Below are 27745 nucleotides of genomic sequence, written 5' to 3' on the forward strand. Positions count from 1 at the left end.
CCCTTATCAGCCTTATACACGTTCACATTTGGGAGATAAGACATGATTTTAAAGTTACCATGTCTGTAGATTATCAAAGGTTTACTGTGATATTCTTTGTTTTTTGCCAAACAAGAAGAAGTGGCATTAAGCCATCAGAGTACTGGTCTGAGGTGCAGATTGAATTTATTGGATGTCGAGGGATCTAGGCTCTGTACTGATTCAACAAGACCAGGCAAATCTAGTTTTTGCTGGACTGCAGTCATTCACATCACCGTAGCAACTACAGCAAGACAGCAGACCTGGCATTGCTAAACATTGCTTTTTTTCCCCCTCTGCCTGCATTTCGACAAATCTCTAGGTTTGGCTGGATATTCATCACCACTATAATTTGGCTTCATAATTCAATCCAATCATCAGACTGCTTCTGAGTAAGAACAATTAACCAACCTAGCACTGTAGAAACAGGAATAATCTTTAAGCAAAACTGGAATACAGTGATGGCTAAGTTCCTCCACTTCACCACATTTTACAATGGCCTCCTGGAGGATTAGTGGTTAGGCCATGGCGCTCTCACTGCAGTGGCCTGGGTTCAATTCCTGGCCAGGGAACCAACCCCAGCCACTGGGAATGCACGCGACAGTGCACTACCAGTGCCAGTCCCAAGCCTGGATAAAATTGGGGAGGGTTGCGTCAGGAAGGGCATCCAGCATAAAATCTGTGCCAAATCAAATATGATCCGCTGTGGCGACTCCTAACGGGAGGCCGAAAGAAGAAGAACAACAACGATGGCCTCATGGACATGCTTTATGTGTATCGCACCACCTTGTATACAAAACACATTTCTTTTTCATACCCTATTAACAGAATATATTGCAGATATGTCACGATACACTAGATATGACTTAAGATACACTGTTTATGGCTGCAACCTTTTTTTAGTCATTTCCGCTGAGCTTGGTTAATATTAACAAAATTTTCTAAAACCTGTAAATATGCATATACATTTCAAGCAAATAGTTATACTTCTCCTGACAGAAAAAACAAAAAGATGTTTGTTATGTTTTTATTATAGACATTGAGAGACATGGTCTAAGGCTATTCACTTTTACATTAGCAATTTACAACTTGTTCACATGACTTCAAAAATCATGGCAAAATGCAAAGAAGACACATACAGTGACAGTGTGTATCCAGTTTCATCTGAGTGTCCTATAGAGCCCCGGAGAGGTGACAAAAAGATTATTTTAGTAAGCTAACACAGATCATTAAGCCCCTATTATAGAAGTGGAATAGATTCTTTAAACCCAAAATATTGTGCAATATGTGTATCATGTCTTGGTACTAAAATTCCAAATATGTTTACTGCATGCCAACATATATAAAACATAAATACAATATGCTGTATGTAATAGTGTACATTTTAAGATATACATATAGATGTCCAATATGTGTAATACATAAATAATATATATATAGATATATATATTCCCCACACATGGGTTATATATACACTTCAGGGCCTTTGAATTGTTCCTGCAGCACTCCTGGCCCTCGAGCAGGTTTACAACAGACCTGTGAAAAACACTGTGTTCTTATTATAATTCTATTACTCCCAATGTCTCTAGAACACATCTCTATCCCAAAGTACACTTGAGACTTTAAGTAGAACTCTACCTACTTGAACTTTAAACTGTAACTTGCTAGATCAGTTTATCCATTAAACTGTGGGCACCTTTTCTTCAGACGAGAGCACAAATAATACCAAACATGGGCACAATGTCAAATTGAAAGCTCAAGGAAAAATGGGACCTTGACAGTAGGTCTTGTGATCAATAAATTGGGCATACTTTTCATGACCTCTCAAGGGCTCTGCAGTATCCTGGGTTTTGTGTGAACTGACAAACATATAGGACTTTTTTTATCACTTCAATTTCACAGTCTCACCATACTGAAATTTCATTTTTTTTGTTTTGCCTCAAGTAAGTACAACACATCAAACAGAAAGGTGCGTCAGCATAAATATAAACCATCTTGGAATTCCAATTATGAATGTTTTAAATAAAATATATCTAAGTCTCTAAAAACTAAACAGAAACGGTATTAAAACAGACTACTAAAAATCCTAAAGGCCTCCATGACATCTGAATGAACTTCTGACTGCATTCAGCAAACATGCAATGATTCCCAAATCAGACTGTCTTTAAAGTGCGAAATAAATTAATCATGTGGCAAAAATAAGTATGTTCAAGAAAAGGAATAGAGGATAAGTTATTTTAGGCCTCCTCATATCCTCAGTCTTCTCTCTAGCATGTTCACATTACAGACCTGAATGTTAAATACTGTATGCTACACAACTTGAGAAATAGTGTAGTATTCACTTAAACAAACTGTAAGGTTTTATGAAACATTCGTAATAAGAGCAAAATTAAATCTGAAAAGATAACTTGTTTCACTTCATTTATGTATGTGATCTAATATGTCCTTCATGCTTATATTTAACCACTGAAATCCTCACCAAAATATCTAATAAATCTGAGCATATAAACCTAGAAAATGTTAGATTAAGATCAACAACTGTACATATATCTCACACTAGAGTTGCACATTTGTAGCACATTTTGAAATCTGTTACTAGTAAGTCATATTTCCAGTTTTGGAATTGCCACTACGGCTGCCAGGCCAGGTCTGGCATTCATTTGGGCCAAAATCTTGGCATTAGACAGTGATTCAAACATGAAGACCCAATTTCCATGATTCCATTCGTATTACACCCTACTATCAAATGTAACTCATGGCTCTGATTGACAGAAAATCATACATACTTTACTTTCTCAACTTTGGCCAACTTGTCCATCTGACTACAGGAAAATGGCTATACTGAATACTGATGGTGTGTAGTAAAGCATTTAAGGTCTTGTAGAATATGTCTGGACATTATCGCTCCATTATAAGGAACATTCAGATAAGGCTTGAAAATGATTTTGATGTTGGCTGATTTAAATGAAAAAAGACTGAATGATGACACTGAATGTATAATGCAAAACGAGACACGTACAAGTACAACATCAAAGAAAGGCAGGCGAAAAAAGGGAATGAAACACCATTACACACATCCAGATTACCTTATAGGCCTGAATTCATGACTTTCAAAGCTTCTCTTTGGCACTCCGTTCCATATAATGTCCAAATCTTTGTTCCAGACAATGTTTTCAGGCAAGAACCCCATAAAAGCACAAATGATCTTAATTTCAGTCTGTTGTGCTCATTTTCCAGGGCATTGTAACACAACCAGTGTAGCTTCTTGGTTGATAAGTCTGTGATTCAGGCCTTGCTAACGCATGATGTCCAGGTAATGGAGATCTGGGTACAGCGAGTTGATAAGCAGGGATAAAAGGCGGTTGCTGTCACGCAGGCAGTGACCCGGGTACTTAATGAACTGACAGGCTTGGCTCAAGGTCTGCTGCAGCTCCGAATACTGCTTATTGGTCAACATGGTTTCCAGCAATGTTACAGCCTGAGGATTCAAAAATCTTCCCTGAAAATGTGAACTTCTCAAATTTCACTAGCAAATGTTAATCAGTATAACTAGAGGGTTGCTCTGAGTGTGTTCTCTTCACTTTGGTGTAAGATACTGTAAACACAAGTCTTAAATATCACAATGTATAAAGTTAAATAAAATTGTAAACTGAAAGAAGCAAACAACTACTAAGAACCAGAATATTATATAAAATATACATTAAAATGTACTTATTGTACCTTTGTCTATCCACCACCCTAACCTGAAGCTCTTACCTGTTGGGCCTTCGAGGAGAGGTGCAGCTCTGTTCCTGCATGGATGCGTAACTGGCTTTCTGAAGGCACCTGCACCAGGAGGAACGCTGACATGCTACGAGCAACAACCCGAAATCTGTAATGGACATGAAACCAGTCAAACCATATAAAGCATTTCTGTATATTTGCTCTAGAAACTGACCCCCAGATTTACTCAAACCTAATTTTGCTATGAGGTGTTTACAGATACATCAAACTGCTATAATTTTGTTATTGTTCAGTTCATTTCACTCTCAAACCCCACAAACATTACATAAAGCACTAAATTTGAGTATCTTTCTCTATCAGACTCATGATATTTTCCATGATTTTTATTTTTCAAGGACAATTATCTGGTTTATTAATTATCTGGTCAGGTTTATTTTTTATAAGACTTTCCAGGTTTTCCAGAGCCCTATACAAGCCCTATAAAAGAAGCATGGAAGGCGGTATTGTTTACAAAACCAGCTCCTTAAAAACATCACCTGTATTAAAATCTTTTTTTTTTCCACTAGTGTGGAGTAATGTTGCTATGACAGTAGAAAACGTCTTGCCTGTTGGAGAGCGGTGACTTGCGTCCGAGGCCGATGGCTCCCAGGATGCCCGAGTTGAGCCGCTCCTCTCCCAGCTGTGCCAGGTGGTTCTGAAAGGATATCATAGGGAGCACCAGCGTGTCTAGTCCACATGGGTCCCCCTGATCCACCTGAACCTGTAGCAGGTGCAAGGCTTTGTGCCACCACAGAAACACCTTGGCTTCATCCGCTGGACCACTGTAATAATGTATATACAATTATACCCTCATCACATATTTCTTTATGTACTGTGCACTATATGGTAACTAACGAGAATTTTTTAATTGTTTACATCACAATCACAGATGCATACTACATGTGCATACAATGGTAAAAATGCATATAGGCAATGGTAACTAACAAAGGCTTAAAAACTTGCACTTGTCTATGGCAAACAAAGATTAACATAAAGTTACTTAGGAAAAACTTGGTTGTTCCAGGAGTTAAGCAGCATCAAAGTCTTCTTCTCATTGAGCAGAGTCTGCTCCATGTTGAGTTTTTGAAGGATGTAGACGTAGAGTGTGAGGTAGCTGCCGAGGGCCAGACTCTCCTGGATAAAGTCCTCCGCAGTGAGTTCAGGAACCTGGAGAGAAACCAGAATAGGCCCCCAGCCAGAGTACTGATCCACACAGCCACCTGAGAGAGATCCAACAAATTAGAGAAAATATGACACAAGCTACTCTGCATAAATATTTTATAACTAAAACTAAAGTTATTCAATCTCAACACCTAAAAGGTTTAAGTGTTAAAGAGACAATATCTCTCAATGTTGGGAGAAAATTACCATCAGTGAAGTAGGACAATATGCAGGCCTCAGTGGTGCGAGTCATATGGCGTACAGAGGCCAGGCATCTGCAGGCAGCAGTGAGTAGAGGCAACACCAGGGGACTTCGAGCCCTTTTCTCTACCCAGGAATGAAGCTTAGTGCCAAGCTGCTCTGCTGTTGACACACTTGCACCATTCAGTAGAGTCAACAGCTCAGCAAACAGACTGCAGGTGGCCATGTGCCTCTGCTGAAGGTCTGTTTCTGATGGAATAAAATAATAACGATGCTGTAAGGGGGGTTTCAAGAATCAATCCATTCAATATACCAAATATTATGAAATTCTCATTAAAGTAAATGCAAATTAATACTGGACAATGACACCTGATACCCCTGGACCCCTGTTAAATCAAAGGAAAGCCATATCTTCTTACCAGGTGGATTGAAAAGAACAATGCACTCCAAAAGCCTCTCCATCTCTGTTTCTAGTGAGGCCAGACTGATGTTACCATTCTGATCCAGAGAAGTCAGGAACTGCACCATCAGATGGAGGAACTCTTGGCACTTTAAAGTCATGTCCTAACAGAAAAAGTGAATAGTGCAACCAGATCACAAAAACAAATGGGAAAAACAGCTTAAGAGTTTATATAATTTGTATTTAAATAATGCTCACCTTGTGATGCAATCCATCTAAGTTGGATCCAAATCCAGCAGCCATCTTGAGAAGTTTGACTACTAATTGTGAAGATGTCTCTTGGCTGAGAACAAGGGAAGCTTGGTAGTGTGTGCTCACATAGCCTGTGACATTTTGGTACGAGGAGATGTCTACTAGGTGCCAGGGCAGAGACGTTGACTGGCCAAGGAGACTTAAAAGAGGGGAATCCTGTGGAGAATATAAAAAAACAACAAAAAGAACTGAAATAGAGCATAGTGTCCCATATTTCTGTCAGCTGGAAATATCAAAGCTAACACAATTCTAAGAGAATTTTTGATGAAAAAGTTTTGCTTTTCCAGAGTAGAAAAGCTAGAATGTGAAAAGGTTATGGGTAGAAGTGCCGGCCAAGGATCATTAACTGACAGAATGGAAAGCAACTCAAAGTATGCATTTTCCTAAATAATACTTCTGTAATGGATTTTCTGCATATAATTCTCGAGTAATTAATTAATTAATAAACAACTCTGATATGCTTGACATAATTACCAGCGCCTTGTTCCACAGCCATAACTATGTTTTAAATAATGCTGGAAAGATTTTTTTTAAAGATCTTTTTTTCATGACAGGGGAAAAGAAAGAAAAAAAAACAACTGTGCATGTTGAATCAGACACCAGGCCAATTCACATGGAAAGTGTTTAAATCCACATCATTTTTTTAAACACTTTAGGCAATCTGAATGACAGATGCTGTGGACGCCTTAAAATTTTCTGCAGGCTGAGTAAATCAGCCATTGTAATGCAGCTGGTATAAGCTTTATTCTCATATGCTACAATATGATTATAGTTTATCAGCTATAATCAAATTGTTGTGTGTCTGTGTAATGGAAAATATAGGTTTGCAAGAAAGGAAACCTGAAAATTGGTTCATCTGGATGCAAGTTTTGTCACAGAGTAGATACTGTATTGGACAGACCACACTGAGAAACAAGCATGCATCAATATAGTTTAAGTGATATTTTCAGAATATGTTTAGAAGCTATTAAATAAATGACTTAACAGTTTACAAAACCAGGCATATGAAAAATATTAGGAACACATTGCCAGTGTAAGTTATGTTTATGCCTTTTTTCCAAAAGCAAATATATATATATATATATATATATATTATATATATATATATATATATATATATAAAATTGACCTTTTGTATTATTTTAACTTTGCAATAATGCATTCAAACTAAAAATGAACAGATTGTCTATATTTATTATCTATATGTATATTTAAGGGGATGATTTTTCATAATGTGACTGAAAACTATTACATGAATGTGAAAACTCACAGGTTTGCTAATAAGATGATCCTCTTTGGCTAAGAATACCATCAGGTAAAGAAGATAGACCACCATCATGTGGGCATTGGCACTAGGCTGTGGGCTCAGGGCATCACTTAACACGCTGATCCAGTTGACATTACAAAGAACTTCGCCCATGAACAGGAAACAGCTCTTCGGGCTTCCTCTTTCCACCTGGAGGAGACAAAATGAGGCTTAGAACAAACATTAGTTTAAAAGATTAAAGTCAAACATTATGTAAATCGTGTATATATTTAAGTAGTAGATCAGGTATGTCTTTAAGTAGACAGTTGTGCCAAAGTCTATGATACTTTCAAACCCTGTATGCTCTGACGTGTCTGTGTGTGTGTGTGTGTGTGTGTGTGTGTGTGTGTGTGTGTGTGCGCGCAGTGTGTGGAGGCCTCTTACATTGAAGAACTGGTTCATGAGGGTCTGGTCTGGATAAAGATCTTTCCAGGGCAACTGGCTGTACTCGGTGTGATAATTATACAGAAGATATTCTGGCATTTTTGGAGAGGTGCAGCTCTCGCAGTAGTGCATGAGATGAAGCCACAGGGCACTTTTTTGTCCTGGCAACAGGCGATCTGATCAAATAATAAAGCAAGTTATTGGTAGTGCTACTCTGTATGTGAATTTTTAAAAAATTAGATAGATTTTTGATACACTTGGTACACCATTAGATTGATCTTGACATCCTTACCTTTGAATTTATCATGCAAGGTTGCAGTTAGATTTGTGTATAGGCTGACCAGACTGACAGCTACTGTGGTATCTGATTCAAGCCAGGGAGAACAGCGAGGGTTGCTATGTTTAAAAAAACAACAACAAAAAAAGCATCAAATACAGTCATTGTATTTTTCGGCTGTGAACACTTATGCAACACTATGAGTAAGCAGGAGTGGAGCATACCTCGCATCATCTGTGTCCAGAACCAACATCCAGGGGCTAAAGAGTTTAGTCATCTTTTTATAGAGTTCCTCAAGTGCTGCAATAAGAAATATATTACAGAATACACATTAAAATAACATATTACCTACATTACCCAACCACATAACATGGGTTATCAGATCTTTGCCTGAAAGTATTTCTTGATTTTTAATACTTGTGTTCATTTCATGACATAACTGTAAGTAGGAGGAGTCCTTTGGATGTTGTAGAGTGGGGATGAGTTATGAGGATGAGTAGGAAAAACTACTCAAAATTCAGAAACTGATTTTCTTTAAATATATATATATGACCATATATGTATGTATGTATGTGTGTGTGTGTGTGTGTGTGTGTGTGTGTGTGTGTGTATGACCCAAACAGTGACCCAAACAAGGCAAAGTGTGTCAATACTTGAGTTTAATTTTTGATATTTGAGTTTAAAAAAAAAAAAAAAAACAATAAAATAATAAGGAGTTGCACATTCTCTGTTGATGCAATCTAAGTGCACTAAATGGGGTTTACAGTGCTGTTGTTTTTGTAAATACATAAAAAATAATCTGAATTAATATTATTGTAAGTGAATAAATAAAAACAAATCTGAGTTAATGTTACTGTAAGTAAATAAATAAAAATAACCTGAATTATTACATTTCATGATAAAATTGTTATTGCCTTAGGAGAACAAAATGTGGAAACAGATTTGTTACTGTACTGATCCATACTGTCCAGTGAAAAGACTTTTATTAGACTATTAATATTACTCAAAATAATCACAAAAGCAGCCCTGAACGCATGTCAAACTCTAACTGGCACATTTATTAATGTCATTCTTGTACCTTTGACCAGTCTTCCACTCCCCACAGGCTCCTTGCTGCAGTTATTCAGCTCCAGATCAATGAGGTAACTGATCAGATACTCCCAGAACATCCTGACTTCCTCAATGTATGGCCTCCATTTGGAGAGAAGGCCGAAGCTGCGAATGTCTCCTTTAGACAGACGGAGCTTGAGAAAGTAGTTTGAGAGCCATTCGATTGTTTCATTGACCTGGAAGGAAAAGGACATCACTGGGATTATGGGACAACATACCATGACAAGGAAATACAAAAATAATGATAAACTGTTACTTATGTATACTCTTATTGATAATGACATCACAAAAATGTTATCATAATACTGTCACATAATGCACATAATACTTAGCAGTTTGCATTCGCTTAGTCACTACATGTCCAACCCACAACTGATTCTGCAGAGAGCTACAGGTTCAGACACAAAAAACTGATCCAAGAGCCATTTATTTACACTTACCTAGTTTAGTTTAGTACTGCTTAAATATTGCTACCTACTGTTACGTAGTTAACTAACTTACTTATGCTTACTACATGCTTCAAATATAGATGTTAATTACAAAATGTCATTTTAAACTTTGTCCGCTCTTTCATATCTTATTGCTAATAATATGCCTCGTGCTAATGATATCTTGTAAGCTAAACTGTTAATGTTTGCAAAGCTATGTTATGAGGAGTGAAAAAGAAAACTTAGTAGTGTTCATACTGGGCAAATAACATATCTAAACTTATTCTGGATCATCAGTATCCTACAAACTGAGCCGTCCAGCATGCCGTATATTATAATCCCTAAACAAAAGCTAGCTCGCTAACATCAGCAAATGCCTCACATTGAAGCTAGCTAGAGCTAAAATCATCCATCCTTATAACTAGCTAGCAATCTATGAGTAATTTTTTGAGTTGACTTATCAGTAAGTACCATCTAATGGTTACATGGTTACAAGATAACTGAGCCCGCTGAACTTCCTTACTTATTATTATTATTAGTTTTAGTTTTAGAGTCTGGTGCCAGGAGCTTTTTCTGCTTGTCTGATAACCATGATATTGAGCTGTATGATTACCACACATCACAGGCCTAGCTGGGTTTTAAAAGGACATGCTCTGACTCACACTTTTGTGCAGTCATAGGAAAATAATATAGTAATTGTTGTATAGTAATCATAGTATAGTTTTCTTTGATGAAACAGAGGTTACAACTGTGTGTATTTAATAAATGTGAATGCAGTATATTACCTGTTGAGGGGAAAGACAGACCGAATGCGTGGAGGATGTTTTGGACACTTTATTTTTGCGATTCGCAGAGCAACCAAGCACTCTCAGGGAAGCCCTCCAGCAATCTGCGCTGAGAAGCTGCTCTGAGCTACCTGTCATACAGGATTGTCCATGTTTCAGATTGTAAATGAAAATACATGTAAATAAATTATTGTCATGTAACAATATTACACTTTATTTACATCCCATCTAGAGATGTACCAAGTCTGTACCGAGTACACATTACTCACTCTGTGTGAAGAGTCTGAGGAAGTCGCTGTAGTGGTCAGGAAACTGGTAGACCAGCAGCTGGGTCCAGTGCTTACAGAAAAGGTTAAAGGGCATGAGGACTTCAGCCTCAGGCTCCAGGCCACAAGCTGTGAGCGCCAAATGGATGAGTTCTATCAGACGACTGCGATCAGTGAATGGTGGCTGACTGGCAGAGAGCCACTGTACCAGGTCAAACTGGAGGAGACACAAAGGAGAATATAAAACTTATATGAAGTACTTAATTAGGCTTTTAGGCAATGTGTTTTTATTTAAATGCTTACGAGTAACTCCCTAAGCTCCTCTTAGAATTTCTTGGTGCCCCAAAGCACAGAAAGGGTCCTAAGAGCCTTCATATTGTTTTTTTCTTAAAATATCAGAATAGTTTATGAAACTGGAGAATGGCAGAGGTACGGCAAAGGAATGTTAGTAAAAGATGCACCTTTGTGAGGAGCATGAAGATGACGTCTCCACTGTCAGCGTGCAGAGCCGTCACCACTTCTTCATACAGAGCCACCAGTTCAGAAGGTGAGGCATTGGGAGTGAAGTATGGAGACAGCAGGTTACACAGACGTCTGTTCTGCAAGATGGTCTTCAGCATGCGCTTACACTCTGCTTGAGCATCCCTAATGAAGACCTGGGACCAGGAAAATCAGGCTATTTAATAATCAGTACTTACTACATAGCTAACTTAGTATATTTAGATTAATCTGTAAAAGGATACTCTTATTAAAAAAAATCATACACATTTCACATGTGACTGTGTGAGTAATATGTGATTACATGGAAAATATAAAGGTGCATTTCACCATTACGTGAATAACGTGATCACGTGGAAAAAAAACCCGCAAGCACTACATGTGAAAAATTAACATGTAAAAATAAATAAATCATGTGAGAAAAATCACATGCAGTAAAATAAAAATGCAGGTCCTACATGTGAAAAGTCTACATGTGAGTTGTTTCAAAACCATGTGTGAAATTCACATGTGAATTTCATGTGGCTTTTCTGTAAGGTTACTACTGCCATGCATAACCAAAACTACATGTTTCCCTACAAATACAACAAAACCTCAAAAAAAAGAGGGAGAAAACATGATCCAAGTAAACAGAAAATCTGCTACAATAAATGACTCTACCTGCCCCAGGATCTCCACACAGGAAGTGAAAAACTGGCGTGTGGGCGGGTGTCTCTGGGTGTCCTCACAAATTAAAGACACAATCTGATAGAAGGCCGCAATGCCTACTTTCTGCATGGCGGGTGTTGGGTGTAACTTGTACGCATTAACTAGGGTCCTAAAGAAGGAAAAATACGGAGAAGAGGATGATGGGAAGGTTTATTAATGACAAGCAATGTACAAAAATGCTGCAATTCATCAAAACTTAATATGTCACTTAATACTAGAAACCAAAAAATACTACTATAAAAAACATAAGATCCTGTAACAAAAATGGCTGAAAACTGCTGTGTGGGTGAGCGGGGTACTGACGTTATCAAGTTCTCAGTATGCACGGCGGCCTCGGCTAGGCTCTGGGGAAGAGGCTTTACTGCGTCTGTCTGAAGCTGCTTAATGTCACTCTTCAGGGATTGGATCTGATTCTGCACTGGTTCCACTTTGTGCATGCCTGCGTACTAGATAATGTCAAAGACAGCAGATTATATCAGGAAATCAGAAGATAAATCCAATAGCGTGAAATCTGGTCAGAAGTGAATATATGATGATGTATCTATAACACACCTTAACAGTTATATGTGCAGGGCCCTGGCATGGCTGCCCTCCTTTACCACTGCACTCCAGCTGCATGAAGAGCTGCTCCTCACGGTTGGTATAGAGTTGAGGCAAAATCTCTAGAAGCTCATTGTCCAGCGCCACCTGCTGTGTCTCACGCACTGCTGCTAACCTGAGTAACATATAGCTTCAATTAGACTTTTTAGTTACATCCACTAAAGACTAGGCATTTCATACCTCTATGATTTTGAATTCTACAATTTTTTGCAATTAAATGCAGATAAATAACTGTATTTTGAAAAGATGAGGTATTTAGGTGTATTTTGAAATTCCATATTCACAGAAAGATGGAATTTTGGTTATCTTTCATAAAAATGAGCTAAGGTGAGTATAGTGAGCATATAAAATAAACAACATATGCAACGAGTAATATTTTGATCTGAAACATATGTCCATATGTTTCAGATGAAAATATGTAAAACAGTTTTCAAGAAGAGTACAATTTTTTTATATAAAAAGAGTACAATTTTTTTATATTTTATCATGGGTGAATTATTGTTTTTGCAGATTGTTTAAGTGAAAATGTTAAATCGTGTAAAGTTGCATGTGAAGTTTATTTTATATAATATTTTTAAATGATTGGTGAAATTTCAAAGGTGTGACCTAAAATAGGTCACAAGATACATTAAATGGGAATCTTCCTTTATAGTCTTAAAGCTATGATATATCTTACTTGGCTTGGTGCTGTAGCATAGTGAGGTCTTCCTGGATGAGAGAAGTAGATGTGTGTACATCAGACAGGCTGCCAGTAGAGATATCAGGTACTGGGGCCTTCATAGGAACTAATAATAGCGCACACTGGGGGGCATCATGTTTCTTCAGGTTAGTGAGGATACGCTCTCGTGCTGTAAGGAAAAAACAGTGGAGAATTTTGAGAAAGTAACATTCAGAAGAAGTAATGTGAAAGACAGTCACGTTATTCTATTCTCATCTTTAATAAAGCATAAAAATCTAATCTTGTGACTATAGTAGTGTGGAAGAAACACTACTCCTACAAACACGTGGATCATTCCAACACACCTGTTTACTAATTTATAGACCAGGAAGTTTGCCAATGACAAACAGAGTAAATATATTAACATTTGTGATGAAAAATAGTACACTCTGCTCATCATGGTTAAAATATTCAGCTTCCTGCATTTTAATATGCACTGTAAGCTTATAAAACCAATAACGTGAACAAACCAGCCTGAGGATTGATGAAGTCAGTGAAGATGGAGCTGCTGCTCCTCTGGGAGAATGAAGGCTCACTTCTGACTTTCACCCACAGGTTAAGAACTTCGTTCAACTCATGCTGAACCCGCTCAATGTCCACATACTCCATCCATGGCTCCTACGTCATATTAAAAAACATGAGTTAAGGCTACATTTCACTTCATCTGCATCATCCATACCTGAACTAAATTTCGAAAACAGAAGCACATATCCATATCTGAAGGACCTCAGTGGCTAACCTTTAAATTTTGATCCTATCACTTAGTTGTTTTACTTTATTTAACTGCAAATCAAAGGAAGGTTCTACAGAGGCACTTCTACAGAGAGCAGGTATGGACATCCTCCACATAAGTGGCTATCTCCACTTGTTTCAGAGAACTGGGTAATGATACCCTAGTGTGTAATGTGCAGCCAAACAAATATGGGAAAAATTTAAATAATAATAATAATGATAATAATAATAATAATAATAATAATGACAAGAAATCTAAAACAAACAAGTCTTTCTAGTGGCGTAATATATTTTCTGTTGAATGAGTATGATCAAAGTAACGCTACTTAGAATACTCCTATACAAATAATCACAAAAACATGTTTAAAAAAAACACTATAATCACAGTATTATCATCCAACATTTCACATATAATTAATCGTATTAACATTCTTAGGTGCAATACATCTTTAAAAACCATTCTAAATGATGATTATATCAGTAATGTATTACTGAGCAAAGAGGAAAACCCTCTGATAGGATCCTTACCTGCTGGCCTTGCATAATTGTGGCTAGCCGATGGGCATCGTACTGTTTTGGCAATGAGGGCAAGTACAGTTCCTGTTTCTGTATGCTTTCATCATCCATCCATAGCGCAAAGGCACTGAAAAGCCTTGCACAAAAAAAAAAAAAAAAAAAAAAGAAACACATTTCAGGGTTTTTCTGTATTATGACATCTAATAATACATACAATAATCCTACCAGTAAATGCACTAAGAAAATCTAATTAATAAAAAGAAATATTATATGTTACACACATATATTATAGAACTAATTACGTAATGTCTTTAAGGAAACTGTATTTCGTGAATAGAAGCATTACATTTTTAAAACTTTTCACTTTACTTATGATATCATTTTAGCAGTGTTACCAGCAAGTGGACATACCTAACCAGTTCGACATGCAGCTCAGGAGAGGTCATGGACTGAGTTATATTGGTTCCTGGCGTAGCCTCTCCCTCACTGTGGGTGTCACTGGATGGACTCAGTACTTTCAGGGCCTTACCAGCTGCATGGTGAAAGTCACACACCTCCACCAGCCGCTGTTTGAGCTCCTTTAGCAGAGTGATGTGTGCAGCACTGTGGAAATAGCGCTTCCCAATACAACCTTTAGCTTCCAGTCTAAAAATAAATCACATAGAAAAGATGTCCATCTCATTGACTTCATGCCTTTTAATACTGTATCCAGCTATAGAGGTGATGTTGTAACAGTTGGAGCAGCAGAAACCTACCCGAACTCTGGGCCAGGCTGGCGAAGGTAGAGATGTAGGAATTTCTGCCAGATGAGGGGTAGAAGCGGGTGATCTGCTGATGTAGCCAGGGCCTGGTGAGCCCACCGATAGACCATGAGTCGCTGCAGGCAAGGCACCACATGCAGCTTCAGGCGCAGCTGAGCCTTCTAATGAAGCACAATAATGCACCAAACAATCAAAATATTAAATCCAATGTGGAGGTATGTGAGAACAAACATTTAATGCTACACTTTCAAAATCTAAAAAGCACCTGGCTAAAGAACTTGACTGGAACTTAGTAGTTAGTAGTTAGTAAAGAATATACTTTAAAATAAATAACTGAATAATAAGCTGGCACAATAAAGAAAAAAAAACTGCTAGCCACTGTGATAGAAAATTTTCAAGAGTTAAAGGAATGAATTTTAATGCAAGATGTATTTGATGTTTTACAATATTTCTTATAATTAGTTCCTCTTAATAAAACTTGTCTCCTGTTTTGCCAAAAGTTTTTCAAAATTAAATCTGGAGAGCAGAGGAAGGAGAAGGTGTAAAACGAACCTTGAGCGCCTGGTCCGGGGTGATAGCAGGGTTGGATACAAGCTCATGCTCCACACAGCGTCGTAGCTGAGAGTCTTCCTCAAAGATGGACTCCATGTTTAAAACTAGCCAAGCAAACCACACCTACAGACAGACAACATGTATGGGAGTATGGATTATGAGTTTTAAATTATAACATTGTCTAACAAGATATCATTAGAAGATTAACTTTTTTAAAGTGTGCTTTATTTTCTGTTTTTCTTTTCTATTGTAAATTTGCTATGAGAAAGAAAGTGTTTTAATCAATAAAAGCACAATACACATACCTCACCAGTCAGAGCATTGCCTTCGATAAATGAAGGAGTGATGTTTCCTGCCACAATCCAACCCATTAGAGATGACAACAGACCTTTATCGCCGTGGTAACCTAGCGCGTTCTGCAGGGAGACAAAACAACATTTTTTGTAAAACTGTCTTATATTTTCCCTTTCGTTATACGCAAATTGGAGTGGCACGAGTTACCTTATGCTGCTGGTAAAGCAATTTATGGAGACATTCCTCCTGCTGGTGGAGGAAAGCAGCACGGCACAGATGGTCCAGGAGGTACAGAACGGTTTTGTCTCTGTGCCAGAGGTTCTGCTTGGTCAACACCTGCAGCCAGAATTCCAGAACGGCAACTGCTCCGACTCTGCCAACCTTGGAGCTCTCCAGAATGTGAGCCTGAAACACAATAAAAAGAGAGGACTTATACAGTACATGTTTTTATTTCTTCCCATAGACTTTTAACCACATGTTACCCATATACTCATAGACCTTACTGAAAAATGGACTACCAACAATATTTAAACCTACCTGGATCACGCTATTAAGAAGCTTGATGTTCTCACAACTGTAGGCACCAATAAGATGCTGGGCCACCTTGAGTGTGACCTGTTGGGTCATGCCCTGGGGTGTCCCACTGTCAAGCTGCAAAAACAGCTGGATACAGTTCAGGAACCTTTAAGATAGAAAATATAGCATTAGAAATAAAGTCTAAATAGAGTTATATCTGTCTTTTGTGTAATTACTAATCTCATTATTATTTAAGGTCACAGTTGAGGAATCCAGGTTGTAGTGCCCCCTTTAGGACCATCAGAACATTTACGGTAATATTAATGCCATCCCATTATAAATGCAACATCTGTTTAAGGCAAAACCACACTACTGGCTCTCTGTACCATCTGCCAATTCTTAGTTACATTTGGCTTATTGTCAAAAATCACAAAAGAATCAGAAGTGTGGAACATTTCTAATACAATAACATGAATGCTTCCTAACTGTTCATTCTTGAGGAGGTAGAAGGGGCAGTGATAGGCCATGGGTAGAATGTTTTCCAGCACATGGATCGCAGCTTTGAGGTGGCGAGACTGAACCAAGGTCTTCAGCAAGGGTATGCCTTCACTGCAAAACTTCTCTAAACTGCAGCAAGAAAAACAGTAATTGAAACCAACAAGATGATTTAACATGTACACACAAAACTCTACCAACAAACAAATCTCAAATAGAGAGTGACATCATATCATGGATTTTTTAGCTGATTTCTAAACCTGTGCCCAATGGTGCTCATATCCAGTGCTAGGAAACAGCCAATGGGGATGCCTGCTTTGACGGCTTTAAGCACCGGGTGCATGGTGGGGGAGTCTGTGACCTCCAGTACATTAGGCACATCGGAGGAAGGCAGTGGACACCATGCACCCTGGGGATTCCTTTCACTGGTGTGGAGCTTAAGCCGCAGTGCCAAGTCCCATGCCCACTGGTTAAAGGACGTCTCTGGAGTCTGGCCCAGACGCATGATATTGGCTAGATAAGACATCTAAGGAAAAAGCGAGAGAGTAAAATAAGCAGAGGCGTTAATGACACCATGCTTATTATCCTTATCCTAGAACAAATAGTTTCTCTAGATACAAAAAATTGTATCAGATAAGATAATACTAGCATTTAACACAGTGGCATCCAATAAGCATGTTACACGAGCACACTTTGGCTTCTTGGAAATCTGCATGAGTACCTGCTTGAGGCCTTCTGAGATGATGCCAGCATACGGTTTGTCTGTGAGGTACTTCTGATAAGCCTCTACCACCAGCAGTGCCACTTCACTGTGTAATGCAGCAGGCAGGGCAAGGCAACCACTCTAAAGACAAAATACATACAAATACATAGATATAGACAAAATTCTATTTTTCATCTTGATGCTACACAGGAGGCTTTAGATAAGATATTGTTTTTCAAGCACAGGAATAGCCTGTGCTCCAAGTTATGGGACTGTTATCTACTAATTTTCAAGCCCAGCCTGCACAGAAACCAGTCCTACAACAAGCACAAATAACAACAAAGGTCGAAGCTATATAACCAAGAACAGTTTATTCTGAAGATATGAGATGTACATATTGTGTATGGAAATGAACAACCGTGTGTGCATCAAATAGAAACTTCAAGCTTTAAAATCTTCTCCAAAAGAAGATCTCTTAACCCAGGCAAATTGGTTATAATCGTTACTGACATCCTTCTGTATTTGTCCAGAAATCCTATCCTTTCAAAATAACACAGACATATAAACCCTGTTTACACTACACAGCACATGAAATGCTGGGAAAAGCAGATTAGGTGCTCACTCACAGCCTGGAATCCCCAGTTAAGACCCTCCAGGATAATGCAGGCCAGTTTATTCTCCACTGCAGAGAGGCTGTAATCCAGCAGCCAACCCCGAATGACTCCGACCTCATCTTCACTAGGGCTCCACAAGTGCAGAGGAAGCTCCTTAAACAGGTATAAGGACACCTGCAGACATAATATGAGCGTTGGACGAATATTAGAAATACTAGCTATTTTCTAATTAACACAAAAAAACCTAACTAACTTCTATGCAAACCATAAACCATACAATTTTCTGTCACATTCTCTGGTTGATTTGTACATTTGATACAGGTTAAGGCTAGAGTCTATCAGCAACATTATTTTAATCAGTTTTGGAACAAATAACATTTTGTCAAATTTAAATTCTCAAACAGGATTGCGTGATTCCTCACTATGAGAAAAAACAGCATATTATTTCCTGAAAGCATAAAAAAACGCATAAGACATAGGACTAATAAAATGAATATCAGGTATTTATGATTATTAACAGCACGTGTTATTATTTAAAATAAACTGAAGGAGTCGAGTTATTTGAAGTAACACACCATGCCGACTTTGTCAATTGTCTCCTTCAGCCTCTCGAGCAGAATGGAAATGACATCTGGGTGAGCTGTGGCTATAGCAGCTAGTAACTCTCTCCCCACTTTTGAGAAGATCTCCCGTGTGGCCACACTGACATAAGACACCTGAGTAAGAATAAAGAATAAAGAGAATAACTGAATGAATTTTCTTGGGATTTTTGCAACAACAGTGAGTCAAGATTGTACAGCTGACTGCACTAAACCTTCAAAGGTGAAAGTCAAAGCTCTAGTACAATGAAAAGATGCCCAAGTGAATAAGAAAATGGTAAAGGACAAAAACTTTATTTTGAATATAGTCAAGTGCAAAGTTTTAGTTATTTTTCTTCCACTCTTTGATCCATCCTTACTGTCACATATACAAGTACAGCAGAGTGAAAGCATATATCTTTGCATATTCCAGCTGGGGTCAGAGTGCATGATCAGTCATGATACAGTGCCTGTGGAGCAGAGAGGCTTAAGGACCTTGCTCAAAAGCCTACTTGTTTGTGCCCGGGCTTGAACTCACAACCTTCTGATCAGTAGAGTAGAGCCTTAAGCACTGAAACAGCACTGCCGCCAATCGTCAGTAACTGTATCCATTCTTCCGTTCTGTGAAAGTTCATTATTTTCTCTTTTAGGTCTTGTGATGGTTTTCCTGATCCCACTTACCACTCACAACTTCACTAGCAAACTACTTTTGAGCTTCAGCTTTTCATGCCTTAAATAAGACTTAACCACGTGTCGATGGTTTTAAGTTCTTATACATTTCAATGCGCTGCATTCAAATAAATAAACTAGAGCATGTCAACAAGACTGCAAACTTCTGTGCTTGCTAATAAAGACACCTGCTGATTTAAATGCAACTGATGAACCTCTTATAACAGGTTTTAAAAATATAAATGAGCATAGAATTTTGTTTTGTTGATAAACTGTAAAATATAGCTTAATATTTACTTCTTTTTCATTCAGAAAACAAAGGAAGTGCAAACCTTTGCACTAAATTGTACTGTAAAAGCCCCCACAATGTAGTTTGTGAGTGTGGGAATGAAATCACCTTGTATATCTCCAGCACAATGGTCCTGACAAACCCGGGGTCTGCGTCAGTGCGTTTGGGTTGAGCCATGTGAGCAAACGCTGTGAGCAAGCAAATTCCATCTGAACTATTTATCTCTGACAGCCAGGCCTCAAACTTTTCCTGGTGACCTGGTTCTGAACAGATAAACACACAGACATGAATGCACACACACCCACAACAAACCAAACTGCATTTATTATTCTTAAGTTGAACTTGTTTAATCATTATTTTCTATGAGATATAAACACTAATCCAATTCATACTCTGTCCCAGTAGTTTACTGCAATTAGACACTGATTGGTTGGCTATATTGTAATCTAATTCTAAATTAATTGTGCTCCTAGTTTTTTGTTAGTAAAGCACTGTCACCTTGGAGGCTCTGGATGCAGCTCTCCACGCTCAGACTGCACTCCAGCTTATCCAAGCTGTCCATCTCAGCACACTGCATGATGTAGAAGATCTTCCATAGCATTGCACTGGACAGAGTTCCATACGGCATCTCTGACATGAAGAGCCAGATGCCAAGTCTGAGGTATACAGGGTGGTGAAAGAGACACAGGATGATTAGTGTGTGAATGGAAGAAGCCAGAGCGTTCTGACAGATACAGATGCTCCAAAGCAGAATGAACTTGTTGGATAAGATTCCTAAAAATGGTCATTGCTCTACAATCCTTGAGAAATCAAGTAACTGTCTGTACTGTTCAACCACCTAAAGCACTTTTTACTGTAAGGATTATATTGTTTTCGCTGAGAATCCAGGCTACACTGGTTACACTGCGCGTGTATAAAGTTAAAACTCTCACACCACATAATATTATTGCATTACACTATAAAACAATTTATAGTTCAAGTATTGTTTCAAGTAGTTTGTTAGGCTAGCTTGATAACTTTTCCAGTACCAGTATACCGGAATCATAATGCCTACATTTCTATTCATTTTCAAACAGTATAATTTTGTTTATTTAACACAAAACAGAGATCATTTGAGTGCGTAAAGCAATCTCACCTTTTAGCCTTAAGGACATGTAAGACTGCACGTAGAAAGAGATGGTCAAACTCCACCTGCAGTTTCTCCATGGAGAATGACTGTTCCTGCATGGTGGTCCTGCTCACTCCGGTTAAACTGATATACTGCGCCCAGTGATCGCTCACATAGCACAGAGTCATCCTGACCAACACAAGACAGGACAGGAAATGCAAAGTCACCTCTGACTGTATGAACTGTTGAGTTGAATATATCAGGGAAATCAAAATAACAAAGGATTGAATAACCAATAAATTATCAGCTAACCTGATAATGTGACCAATCCTCTTCACAAACTGTCTGTAACATGCTCGGTTGTAGGTCTGCAGACCAACAGCTAGCAGCTCAACAAGCGAAGAGGCAAAAGCAAATATCTTCATCATTTTCTGACTTGTGGTGGCTTGGGGTTGGTAATTGCCTGAAGAACGCATAAATGAATAATTTATTTATGTACATTTGATGAAGCACATTAAGAGCTTGGTATAAATTAATCATAGGATTGTTAGTGTCATCTATGCTGATCCGGGCTCGTTTATTTTATTATTTAAGCAAATGCAGCTAGAATTTGTGAAATTACTTAAAATCCAACATATTAAATGATTATTATATAACTGCAGGTTGGTGTCAACGACTGACCTTTTGAGGACATCCCCAGTAAGTGTTTAAAAAGTTCATCAAATGGAAATTGAGAGAGAAGAGCGATAAGGTCATCTTCTGATAGCAGCAGCCAGCTTGTCTCTGGGTCTTCATCCTGAAAGCAGATAAAAATCTGTGTGAGTATTTGAGTATTTGTATGCAATATCCCCTTTTCTGCTCATATGTTACTTTTTCTTTTCCACATTTTCATTTGTAATGTTTATTTTCTAGACCTTTTTACCATAATGTCTGAAATTAATGTCAAATGAGAACAAGGTCGACTCCTATACACACACAAAACCTTGGTCTTATAGGAAGGAAATCAGAAAGTCCTAAATTGTTTATATTGCTATAAAAATAAATAAATAAATAAATAAAAAAGTTGGCATCTTGTGAAATTCTACTTCCACTTATAAACATATAATAAGGAAGCCTAATTTGAACAGAAAACCTTTTCAAAGAAGGGAAAAGGATAAGTGAAATGATTTTGGACACCAGATAATACTTCACAGATGAACAAATAGAGGTCATGAATTCTATAATGTTTATAGCTGAAACATACAGTAGAAGATTATGCCACGAGTACCCTCATGGCTCCTGAGCAATAGAAACTGAAATTCTTAATCTTTTATCAATCTCTGCATTGCTGCCAGTGTTGCGTAAATGAAAACAGGAAGAAGTCCTTGTGATTATCTTGTGCTGCAGATGTTACATGTCAGGCAGCAACGTGGTTTAGTTTCAGGCAGGAACGTGGCTCAGAAAAAAAATAAACTCTGCTGCACACTCAGTAGAGTGTTCCTGGACAAAATGGTTGCATTTTACATTAACCACCACTCAAAAAAATAATAATAATAATAAAAATAAAGAAAAAACGGTAAAAGAGACACTATTAAGTAGCATTAGCCTAAAGCAGCTACTGACCTCTTCTCCACCTTCATCTACAAGGGTCCAGATACTAGTTGGAGGTCCTGAGTAGCTGTTGTTACTTTTTACATCACTGGGCTTCATATGGCACATCAAATCAGCCCGGTTTCTGAATGTCACAAAAATATGGGTGTGTACGTTAGAAAAGAAAAAAAAAAGACCTAGGAGCAACAACCTATAAATAATAACTTTGAATCTTAATCAGAACAAACATTTTATCTAAATTAATATGCTAAATAAACAATGTGAAATAATTATAGTTGATATTGTTTGAGTAAGTAAGCCTGAGCTGGGATATACGTAATGAACACACTGCTTGTTGAGGTAAACTGAACACACTGATTGCTTGTTGAGGTAAACTGTGAAAGGTTGAGCTTTGTTCTATAAAGGCTGAAACCCTTACTTTACTGGAGACATTAGAATAGCCAGTGCCTGCATGAAGTGATAAACTCCAGATGGATTATCCAGCACTTTAATCTAAAGACAGAAACATGTAAAATTACAGAAACTGATAAAACAATTACATTTTTGCAAGGTTTTCTTTTCCTATATTTTTGCTATTATTAAAGGTACAACTGAACAGCTGTTATTTGTATTTATATGTTCAAAACTACTTCCTACCTGTAGAAAAGGCACGGCCCATTTCCTGATTCCTGCAGGACAGCATAGCAGATGGTTAAGGATGTACAGATGGTCTCCTGCTGAGCCCACTCGATGAAGAACAGATACCTACGCACAGGTGACACATAGAGGTGATGAAGTGTGACTGGGGAGAACTATACTCCTCTACTACTCCAAAACTGTTCATGTATTATTAGAGACCACTTATGAGCATAAAGCAACTGATCAGACCTAATATGAATGATGCATGAGTGGTTTTATCACTGTATTTGTAAAACATTTATTCAAACTAATAATCATGACAGTAAAAAACAAATAATAAAAGGACGCTCTCATTTGGTTATCTGTCATCTAACAGCTACAATCATGGGCTAGTTTTGTTTCTAATAGTCAGGCTGGTATATTTTGTCACCAAATATTTCTAAGAAGCACCTATGTTAACACGTACACTTGCGTTCCATTCCACCCGTGACTTATAAGACATTATCAATCAGTATAAACAAAGGAATTATTTTATAAGTCTGTTATAAGATTAGTCAGGACACTGTTGGGTTTCTGTGTGTAGAGTATCGTGACTTGGTGTTTAGCTGCTGGTGAGCAGGGTGATGGGAAATGGGAGGGGTGTGAGCCCCCTGCTGGGCAAACAGTTAACACCTCTCCACAATAACACTGATACAGAGATAAAATGGACAGCACAGCTAAAGCTTTTTGACAGTAAAACACTGTATACAACTGCCACAATAAAATTATAACATTTAAACCTAGTAGGTTGGGTTAAAAAAAGAAATACTTAAGAACAACTGCTAATTCTTAAAGCCCTGACATCACAAATAAATTCAATGCTGAACATGGGCACCACCAAAACAGGCAGAAATTTCCATTTTTTGGCCGCTGGTAAAAAGAGTGAAGAGAATGAGGCCCAACATTTCTTACAAGACTAATTTAGTGTTAGTAAAATAAACCAAAGTAAACCAAAAAGAAACCAAGTATAGTTTTGAGAATTTACACTAGTGCACCATAAAACTCCATATGATGCCCTTACAGTTATGATGCCATGCTATCAGTAATTAAGCAGATAATCATTTGCTTATTTTATTTAAGGATTAAGCATACATTTACAAAGAATCAACATAGGACCCAATGGCAGTTTGGTAACAAAGGAACAAATCTAATGATCCAGTAAATGGAGTTTTGGAATGAACCTGAAATGCCACATGCCTCAGTATCAATCCTCAAGCAGCCAGAACATCTACATTAGATTGGATACTCAATCAAACACCTTAACACTGTTACAACACTCTCAACAACCTGAATAAGTGTCTGTTACAGCAGTTCTGCACAACCCACCAAAGCCACTTAACCCCAAGACCATTCAGAACATCACCACTACACCACCATTTCCTGAGAAGACAGACTAAAAATGTAAGGCCATAGTTGATCATGGCAGTGGTGTCCATATACAGGATTATTTCCGCCACTGACATATTTTTTATCTTTTTTGTAACATATACTGTATATGGCATATTGTTTATCTGTGTGTGGAAATTGTGCATTGATCCATCATTTAGTCATGATATTGAATTTTTCCTAGATAAAAATCTCAGAAATAACAATGACATTCAGATGTCAAAAAAATAAAACTGGTTAATAAATAAATATGCAATAAAATACCAATGGTAAATGTATAAAACTATATAAATACTCCTGTAACATGTTTACCAATCTCTGCAACCACAGATGAATGTCTTCCTGGAACTGAGAGTCGTCTAGAACCCGACGAGTAAAGCTGAACAGCACACTGATGCTCTCCTTTAATGGCTTTAGAGAAGATGGCTGTGACTTCGGGCCATCTAGAAAAGCCAAGTGGTATATTTCAGTATCACAAACACTACTTTGTTTAGCCAATTCTGAAATCAATACACCATACATGTCAGTAGTGCCTTGCCTGGGCCAGTCTTGTGCACAGCCACACTCCTGGTGATGGGGTTGGTGCTGAGCAGGTTGTAGAGATAAGACTCCACCTGCAGCCAAGACAGGACAGAGGTGTAGGAGTGCAGGGCTATGGTCTGGTGGAGCAGCTCAGCCTTGGTCTTGAACAGATGCTTCAGTTCAGCCACCACCGCCTCGTTCAGGACCACCTGCTGGAAGCGATGGTAGCCGCACACCTTGGCCTGGTCAGCGCACACACCCTGCGGGGTGAAAGGACCTTTGTTACAAGCACCATATACACTACAGAATGCATACAATAAACAACCTGAAATTAATTTCAAAAGTTTGTAAAGATCTAGGTGCAAAAGTTTGTATCCCCCTTGGTTTCTGTATGAAACAAGAAAACTGTGACTATACATTTACAATTTATCTACAGAAAATAGAATTCCAAGCATGAAAATGGAGTGTGCAATTATAAAGGCAAACAGTGGGCATACCCGTGATTAGAGAATACTTATATCCCTTTCAGAAAGGGAGATACCAACTTTCAAACTGGTCATTTACACTGTTGATCTCCTAACACACGCTATTTGACATATTTATTACTTTCAATAATTAAGTTACACCTGTGAAACCAAACACACTGAATGTCTTGTTACTAAAAATTACATTTCATGTTCTACTTCATTTTGTCCTAAGGGTATGCAAATTATTAGACCCAAATGTTAGTTTTATATTAATATAATTAGCTAATACATTCCTGATCACACAAAGTAAGCTTTAGAAATCTACTTTCTGAAGAGTCAGACTAAACTAAGCTCAAAACAGAAACCTTGCTAGTTACAATACATTATTTGTACATTTGCTCTATAGGAAATGATAAATAATTTTTGCGTTAAGTCACAGTGTCTACAATTTTACATTGTTAAATGTGGTAGATCACTGACTCTAGTGGTTAAAATATTTTTTAAACCGACTTGCTGAAAGAATCACTGTTAGCCACTGGGTTTGTTCTTTAAAACCATTTGAATTTTTTTTAACCACGGTATTCCATCACATCAATCATAACCCTAACAAGAAAATAAAGAACACATATTAAAACCTGCAGCGTGAGCTGTTCATCCTTAAAGCTCCACAGTCGGTTCTGTGCACTCTTGCAGTCCGAAATGGTCGCCTGCAACTCAGTCTGTGCCTGCACCAACTGCTTCCGGCATCTCCAGTAATTCAGCAACAGCTCGTGCAGCTCATGGCCCTCTTGATGAACCAGGGCCTGGAACTCTAAAGCATGAAGCTCTACATTCTCCAGCCAGGACCCCGGCTCCCACATCCTGAGCTGCTCGCTGGTGAACGCCTGGACCACCTGACATGCTCGAGGTAGCTCTGGATACAGCCTTTCCTGGGGTCTCTCTACTTTGGCTAGCTCCACTGGAACTAGGCTGGGAGGTGAAGACTCCTGTTCAGCCAGAGGAAGAATGGCTGGAGCTGGACTGATTTGCTCGACTGTGTTTGTGTTTGCAGTTTCAACCACTAAAGGCATAAGCGACGTCTGTGGTAGATCAGTGGTAACAGAGGACACGTCAACCAGGAATTGGGGTTCCACAGCCAAAACAGGGAGTGATGGGTAAAGTGAAGACACTTCAATCGGCTGGATATTAGTGCTAAGGATTTTTGGATCACACCGGCTCAACTGGCCCACTTCAATCGTAGGGTCTTGTGATAAGAGTTTGGATGCTGTGTCCTCAGTGCTAGACGGTATCTCTGCAGCATCAGATCTATCGAACAAAAGATCTTTGTTTTGATCCTTCTCCTCTTTTTCATTTTGGTCTGCCGAGGGCTGTGTGTTCGGAGGTTCTTGAGCAGAAGCGGGCGGCTCAGGGGGAAGACTGAGAGGAATGTCTGTAAATTCAGCCGTGACTTCAGGGGCAGGAGGGTTTAGTACCACAGGTCCGGCAGCTTTCCTTAGGCTCTGAGACTGCTTTTTATCCTATGGTATTAGAGGAATTTTTCAGTTAATTTTAGAGCCTGATGCCTTTCACAAGTCATTTACAATAACAAATTAGGATAAGATACATTTTATCTAAAAGAAAAAACAGGCAATGAACTCAGAGGTGTTTTCTTACCTGTGATTTGACAGAAGATTTTGCCTTTGATTTCTTTGGTCTCACTGCTTCAGCCATATTTACATAGATCTCCTCAGTTCAGTTTAGTTATTTTACATCTACACACATCCCTGTGAAGTAATGAAGGACCTTCATCAACAACATAGCTCATGAAGAGCAGTTCTCCTGTGTATAATATCTACATAACGATACAACATTTTCTTTCGAACTAAACTGATGACTAATGCATGGGACACCTGACAAACACCTGAAGTCTGATGTTTTTATGATCATCCATAAACAAACAGATGGACAGTCACTTGTTTGCAGTATTTATTCTGCTTATCGAAAAATAAGTTAATTATTTACTGTAACATTAGTGCTCACTTAGTTAAAGTTATAATGCTTTAGATCGCGCTGAAAAAAAACACTGATATTAAAAAAAAAGGTAAATCAAAATTAGGACACTCACCATACCTGACACAAATGTCAACACTTAAACAAAATAGTGGACTACTAACGAGCTCCATAGGACCTTCCGCTTGGTATGTTTGTTTTGGTCTGGTTTGTTCCGGGAACTCTGTCGCAAGCCAGAGGGTCACGTGACGCTCCACCCTCCGACGGCGCCCGAGCAGGGACATTTATAAAACGCTTTTCTTTTTTTTTTCATTTTTTTTTTTTTAGTTTTCCTCCAAAAAAAGTCACTAAACGTTAGAAAAATGCGCCCAAG

The 27745-nt window shown here is 38.2% G+C and overlaps 1 protein-coding gene across 2 annotated transcripts; it reads right to left on the minus strand.

Moving 5' to 3' along the window:
- Nucleotides 1–1031: 1031 nt before the first annotated feature.
- Nucleotides 1032–27644, minus strand: epg5 (ectopic P-granules autophagy protein 5 homolog (C. elegans)). 2 transcript variants are annotated; one of them, XM_026931605.3, is made up of 45 exons: nucleotides 27493–27644; nucleotides 27037–27146; nucleotides 26019–26900; nucleotides 24933–25176; nucleotides 24707–24837; nucleotides 22988–23095; nucleotides 22770–22843; nucleotides 22364–22475; nucleotides 21443–21557; nucleotides 21074–21224; nucleotides 20789–20950; nucleotides 20152–20309; nucleotides 19762–19916; nucleotides 18693–18833; nucleotides 18130–18291; nucleotides 17522–17644; nucleotides 17061–17326; nucleotides 16792–16932; nucleotides 16327–16471; nucleotides 15997–16194; nucleotides 15801–15911; nucleotides 15496–15618; nucleotides 14938–15104; nucleotides 14594–14827; nucleotides 14195–14318; nucleotides 13405–13552; nucleotides 12893–13064; nucleotides 12169–12331; nucleotides 11920–12062; nucleotides 11569–11725; nucleotides 10872–11066; nucleotides 10414–10627; nucleotides 10145–10275; nucleotides 8900–9107; nucleotides 8046–8121; nucleotides 7837–7940; nucleotides 7545–7720; nucleotides 7125–7310; nucleotides 5801–6010; nucleotides 5562–5706; nucleotides 5149–5391; nucleotides 4781–5000; nucleotides 4347–4562; nucleotides 3775–3889; nucleotides 1032–3496 (listed from the first exon to the last, which is right to left on the minus strand). In XM_026931605.3, exons 2-45 carry the CDS (start codon nucleotides 27091–27093, stop codon nucleotides 3314–3316), a joined length of 7689 nt encoding a protein of 2562 aa, XP_026787406.3. In that variant the 5' UTR covers nucleotides 27094–27146; nucleotides 27493–27644; the 3' UTR covers nucleotides 1032–3313. The 2 variants fall into 2 exon arrangements, with proteins under 2 accessions (XP_026787406.3, XP_053084796.1); XM_053228821.1 differs by having other exon boundaries at nucleotides 27488–27624.
- Between the last annotated feature and the right edge of the window lie 101 nt (nucleotides 27645–27745).

Source organism: Pangasianodon hypophthalmus, chromosome 24 (assembly GCF_027358585.1).
Source record: "Pangasianodon hypophthalmus isolate fPanHyp1 chromosome 24, fPanHyp1.pri, whole genome shotgun sequence".
Lineage (NCBI taxonomy): Eukaryota > Metazoa > Chordata > Actinopteri > Siluriformes > Pangasiidae > Pangasianodon > Pangasianodon hypophthalmus.

What these genes read in the sequence shown, in the direction of transcription:
- epg5 (XM_026931605.3), bottom strand. Translation starts at nt 27,093, where the DNA reads ATGGCTGAAGCAGTGAGACCAAAGAAATCAAAGGCAAAATCTTCTGTC. An exon ending in TCTCAGAAGGCCTCAAGCAG is followed by an intron (nt 17,327 to 17,521) that starts GTACTCATGCAG and finishes CTTTTTCCTTAG; the next exon opens with ATGTCTTATCTAGCCAATAT. An exon ending in TCTCCTCGAAGGCCCAACAG is followed by an intron (nt 3,497 to 3,774) that starts GTAAGAGCTTCA and finishes TTGAATCCTCAG; the next exon opens with GCTGTAACATTGCTGGAAAC.